Raw genomic sequence first — 5,537 nt, 5'->3', positions numbered from 1 at the left:
CGATATATCGAGATCGTATATTTTCGTCAGTCGTTCAAGCAATTAAGCTAAATTAGAATATGCCCAAAAGCGTGACGTAATGACATAAAATGACAGAGAAAGGAAGTCCAACATATTTTACGACTCTAACGATTTTTCCAGAAATATCAAGCTAAAATTTCGTTCGTAAAAGGGCAAATCTTACGTTCAATGTAATATATCGATTTTTATATATCGTTATGTATATATATATATAAACTTGAATATAGACGGACTATTATTGTTTCAATTTAAAATTAATCTTCGGTAAAAGATATTAACACAGAGGGTGCAATGATAATTTATTTAGCGGTTGTAATATTTTAATCGATTTCTTTATTCATAGTTCGGAGTTTGTCGTTTCGATTCCATTCAACTTCAATTCCATCGACTAACAAATTATTTTTGGACACGATACTTGCCTGTTAATGTATCATTACCTATGCGAGTATGTACTACAATAGCAAATAATCTGCCTATAGAATCTACTTCTATAAAATTTTGCATCAATCATCGCAAGAGTCTCTTACGAAATGTCGTAATTTTATATGAATATTTTAAAAGTAACGAGATGAAAGACGAGGGGATTAAAATGTCCGGCAACTTGAAATTTCCACGACCGAACCAAAAATGTTCCTTCTATCGTTTCTTCTCTTCTTAATTTTCATATTACCTATCTGAGAAATTTATTTATTTATAAGAAATTGCAAGATCCAAAGATGTACGGAATATAAACAGCTAATGTAGACGAAGTAAAGTGGAAAATCGCTATTTCGAATTTATTTCGTCGTTCGTGTTTACAAAGATGTGAATTTGTGTAAGAATCCTCGGTTTACGTGTTACACGCTACACCCAGCCACGCAGCTTATAATTCGCGTTTGTAACGCGAGCGTGCTTATAAGAAAAAGATGGAAAATTTGCGCAGCAGCAAGGAAAATTCGATTCTTAAGGAGATTTCATCGTAATAACGCAGCATGGTTCGAGCAATCTGTCGCGAAAGCTCGTCGCAAGACCGAGTTTCATTGTGATCAGAAAACGTGCACAGGGGAGAACGTGCAGCAAGATCATTGAAAATTCCTTATCGGGCGAAGTGTGCGCTTATTCAAAATCCTATCGCGCCTCCCGCATACTACGACGCGACTCTTATCTCGTGATATCGTTGCAATCGCGTTTGCGAAAAGGCGCAGCTATTCTTCTCCTACGCCATCCGCCATCCCCCTTGTCCCCTATGCTTTCTTTCCCCGCTCATCCCTTGTAACTACGACATTACGAATGTCTGCACCATGTGCTACTTGGGCAAAACACGGTGCATTGTCTTCAGATAAGGATTTTTCGCTGAATCAGTGTACCAAGTTTTCCGTATAAAAGCCGTTCGCTACGCGCAATCTTCATATTGTTCTAAGATGTTGCGAACTATTTTACTCGCTGCTTTCATCGTCGGCTGCCTTGGTGAGTGCGAGCAAAGGGATTTCCACCGTCCTTTAATTCTCTTCTACTTATTATCGCTACAAATCGCGTTACAAACGTATCATTTCTTTCCTGCCTTTCACGCTGTGTAATTACATTGTAACGTACGAAAGTAATATAATCGAAATTTTGAAGCTGCCTTTACTATATATTTTATAGACTATAAGAAATAAATAATTTTTTCGTTTTCATAGAGTAATTATCATAGAGTAATCGTAGAGGCTGGATGGAGAAATTGAATTGAAATCTTACAACTGTTTTCGTCGTACACTTTATAGAATGTTCCAAATAAGTTCTTTTTCTGATTCGCACTGTGTAATTAGATGCGATTGCTGCATGTGATGTATCAATGCGAGGGTGAAATAGAAAGGGATGCGCGCGTGTGTTTTTTTCATCCCTTTAAACGTTTTAAAAACGCGTTCTTTAAAAAAAAAAATGCTTCTCGCAGCAGTCAGCTATTGCTATTTTTAAATTTTAACTAAGCTATTTTTATAAGATTCGCGTGTTTAGATCCATAACGGGTTGTTTTCATCATGTCGTATTAAAATCCTTCTTTCATAATCATCAAGTGGTATTACAATCAAAAGAATAAGAAATATTGCTACCTATCTATCGTGTTTTTCTCTAATGAATCTCCTTACTTCATTTTCTCTAATTTAATGCCACAGGCTCTCTGCTGAAGCCGCTCCCTCCGTTTCCGGACTCTCGAATCGTCGGAGGAAGCCAGGTCGACATAGGTCAACATCCGCATCAACTGAGTTTGCAAACTAGCGGACACATTTGCGGTGGCTCGATCATCAGTAGTAATTGGGCCATCACTGCAGCTCATTGCGTGGGGTAATAACACAAATACATAAAGTTAACAGTAATGCGTGCGTTAAGCAACCGTGAATAAACGTCTGCTTCACATTGGTGGCGTATGAATCTTCCGGACCAAAACGTAGTAATCTCGACTTTGATTGCGTTCAACGAACTTTAATTGAATTTATCCTTCGCGCGTTAATCTCTTGGCTTATCCATTAAATCGATATTTTGCGGACGAAATGCTAAAATTAATTAACAGGAAAACCGTTTACCGTAGGAAGAATTTAGCTAGGGATTTTTTTTTCATAAAATTCAATTTATATACATTCTATTGATACGGGAATGTTGTTGCAGGAATGTTTTCAACTAAGATCGTGTTCCGTTGAAAGTAAATTAAAATATTTTCTATCGTTATTTTTAGAATTCTCAAATCGTTTTGTTCGTTTATCTCGAATTTGTCGAACTCAACCACTTCTAATACAGCTAAAGTCTAACATTCGATTATGTGACCTTTCGATTTCAATGTTTCATCTACAACTCCGCGATACCAATTGAAAGTTAGAAAATAATAATCAATTAGAGTGGAAACGAATATTCTTAAAAGTAAAATTAAAGATCTTTTTCGCGCTTTATAGTCTGTAACACGAAGAATAGAATTACAGGATGGCCGTTTAAATTCCTCAACTACACGGCAACGTCAAAATTTCGTTGTAACGACGTTATATTATACTTGTCAACGAGTCGATGTTACTTTTACTTTGCCATTTCGAATAATCGAATCCGGCGAACACCGGGATGAAGTACCATGATACGATCATACGGATGATCCGGGTATTTTCGCGCATCGCAATGTTCACTGGCTCATTACGATAATAATTATTAAAGCTATCGCGATATTAAATCGGCTTTGTGGCTCGCATTCCATTCCGATTGCCGGCTATTATGCAATAACAATAAGGTCGTTAAACACCGTACGCATATTTTGGAAAACCAACAAAGTGCATTTCGTTGTATGTACATGGTGTACGAAGGAAATCCGGGCTGGTTGGTATTTTGACGTTCTATCGATTACAGATCAGCTCCGAGCCGATATACTATACGAGTTGGTAGCAGTCACAAGGACTGGGGCACTAGTTATGGAATAAAAAACATCATTCGACACCCTAAGTACGATTCGCGAACCATCGATTTTGATGTCGCCCTTTTGCAGGTACGTAGAAAAAAATATTGCATATTATAAAACGATTATGACAGGCTAATTGCGTGAAAGATGCCGATCCTGAATTTTCCATACAAAAATCGCCAAAAGTAAAATATCATATGTATATGTATTTATGTAAAATGTCACATGTATATGTATATAAAATATCAGATGTATACATATGTATGTGAAATAAACGAATTTGAATTTTCAATATCTATCGAGTAAACGCGTACTAACGTACGAAAGACGCTCGGTTGGCAAAATATCGTCGATGATAAATCGCGTTAAATTAAAAAGATACGCATAAAACTTAATACTCTTGTTATTACATACAAGATGTACATGACACTGTACCAATGCTGTAGAACGATATAAGGAAATAGAGAAAAGCAACGATAGAATGAAAATGATAGAGACTAAAATATTATCTAGCGAGAATGAGATATTTATTTTAATTATCGCTACGGATTTCGAACGAAGCATTGAACATGTCTTTAGTTTGTTGATCAACTGCGATTAGTATCGCTGTTATATGATAATCAGAAATACTTGTTTGTAATTAAATTAAGAGAATCGTTTCGATAACATATTATATTGTAATTAATCGTAATACTTTGGCATGTAAAAATCTTGATATCATCTACCTGTTGTGATCTTTTTTAGTTTAGTTTTGAATACAATTTTTTCATATTATCGATCATTTAATTTAGTAGCAAAGAACTGTTGAACTTAATGCGATAAAAATCGTGATTCAGATTAATGGCACAATCGAGTTTGGTACGAACGTGCAACCTATAGAACCGGCAAACACGGAACCATGGTACGATAAGATGATGAACGTGACTGGATGGGGTACGCTTAAGGTATGTCGGTCGACCATTTTACTTTCAAACGAGAGTAAACTATTTATGTAAAGAATCATCTGTTGTTCAATGTACGTACAACTGTTACTCTTTGAAACAAGCTCTTGTCTTACTTTCTTAAAAGATTTCTTAATACCCTAATCGAGGAACTTTCTAAAAAGAAACTTATAGGACTATGGTAAACGCAATAGTTGAATCGTAACGAAACCTTTATTTACAATATTTTGTAAATATAAAGATGATAAAGTTATTGAAAAACTATATATATATATATATATATAATTATCAGATATACTAACCAGTATTTTTCCAAACTTATGGTATCTATACTATTTTTCACATAAAATTAATAAAAGTTAATCGCTCAAAATTCATCTTCCTCGCTTAAATTAAATAAAAATTAATTCCCGAACTGGTTACAGGAAGGTGGATCGACTTCTGCACAGTTGATGAGAGTATCGGTTCCGATAGTCAGCAAATCAGAGTGTGCAGATGCTTACAGATACATGAACGGGATCACCGATAGAATGATATGCGCCGGTTACACGTCAGGTGGAAAGGATGCCTGCCAAGGTGACTCTGGAGGACCTTTGACGGCTGATGGAATCCTGTATGGGCTCGTGTCCTGGGGCTATGGGTGCGCCAAACCCAAATATCCTGGTGTTTACACGAACGTTGCTAATCTACGGTCCTGGATCAAGACCCACAGTGGAGTTTAAAAAATAATTATCCTTAAATTGTAATTAAAATGCAATGTAATCGATAAAATACTACGTAATTATAATAATATTCCTAAAATATTATTCATATCTTAATGAGAGAATGTATTATATTTTTGATAAATATTTTTCTGTAAACGTTATTGCGTAAATATAATTAAATAAAATAAGAGTGAGTGATTCAATGTTCAAAATACCAGTTTAATACGTACGTGAGCTATACGCGTACAAAGTGGTATGTGAATGCGTTCTCTTCTGGTGAATTTTCTGATTGATTCTTTTTAGAACACCACGTATTAAATTTTATCCAACGGTTGGTGGTTAACAGCTACATCGAAGAAGAAACACTTTGCAATAATACGCATGCATTGAACGTTAGCGACTACAGACAGTTGATACTTATCAATTTGTAACGAATTGTACGTTACTGATTACATAAATTTAACGTTTGAGGAAGGTTGT

The 5,537-nt window shown here is 35.5% G+C and overlaps 1 protein-coding gene across 1 annotated transcript; it reads left to right on the top strand.

Moving 5' to 3' along the window:
* Positions 1–1,338: 1,338 nt before the first annotated feature.
* Positions 1,339–5,173, top strand: LOC139991087 (trypsin-1-like). Its single transcript, XM_072010904.1, has 5 exons — positions 1,339–1,467; positions 2,154–2,322; positions 3,364–3,499; positions 4,249–4,356; positions 4,779–5,173. Exons 1-5 carry the CDS (start codon positions 1,422–1,424, stop codon positions 5,073–5,075), a joined length of 756 nt encoding a protein of 251 aa, XP_071867005.1. The 5' UTR covers positions 1,339–1,421; the 3' UTR covers positions 5,076–5,173.
* Positions 5,174–5,537: the final 364 nt, after the last annotated feature.

The sequence above is a fragment of the Bombus fervidus genome, chromosome 1 (assembly GCF_041682495.2).
Source record: "Bombus fervidus isolate BK054 chromosome 1, iyBomFerv1, whole genome shotgun sequence".
Taxonomy (NCBI): domain Eukaryota; kingdom Metazoa; phylum Arthropoda; class Insecta; order Hymenoptera; family Apidae; genus Bombus; species Bombus fervidus.
Note: the sequence above shows the minus strand (reverse complement) of the source record. Positions and strands in the feature narration are given on the sequence as shown.

Excerpts from the sequence above, each read along its gene's own strand:
- LOC139991087 (XM_072010904.1), top strand. The coding sequence starts at position 1,422 with ATGTTGCGAACTATTTTACTCGCTGCTTTCATCGTCGGCTGCCTTG. Across the intron at positions 1,468-2,153 it reads TTTCATCGTCGGCTGCCTTG|GCTCTCTGCTGAAGCCGCTC; the intron begins GTGAGTGCGAGC and ends TTAATGCCACAG. Across the intron at positions 3,500-4,248 it reads TTGATGTCGCCCTTTTGCAG|ATTAATGGCACAATCGAGTT; the intron begins GTACGTAGAAAA and ends ATCGTGATTCAG.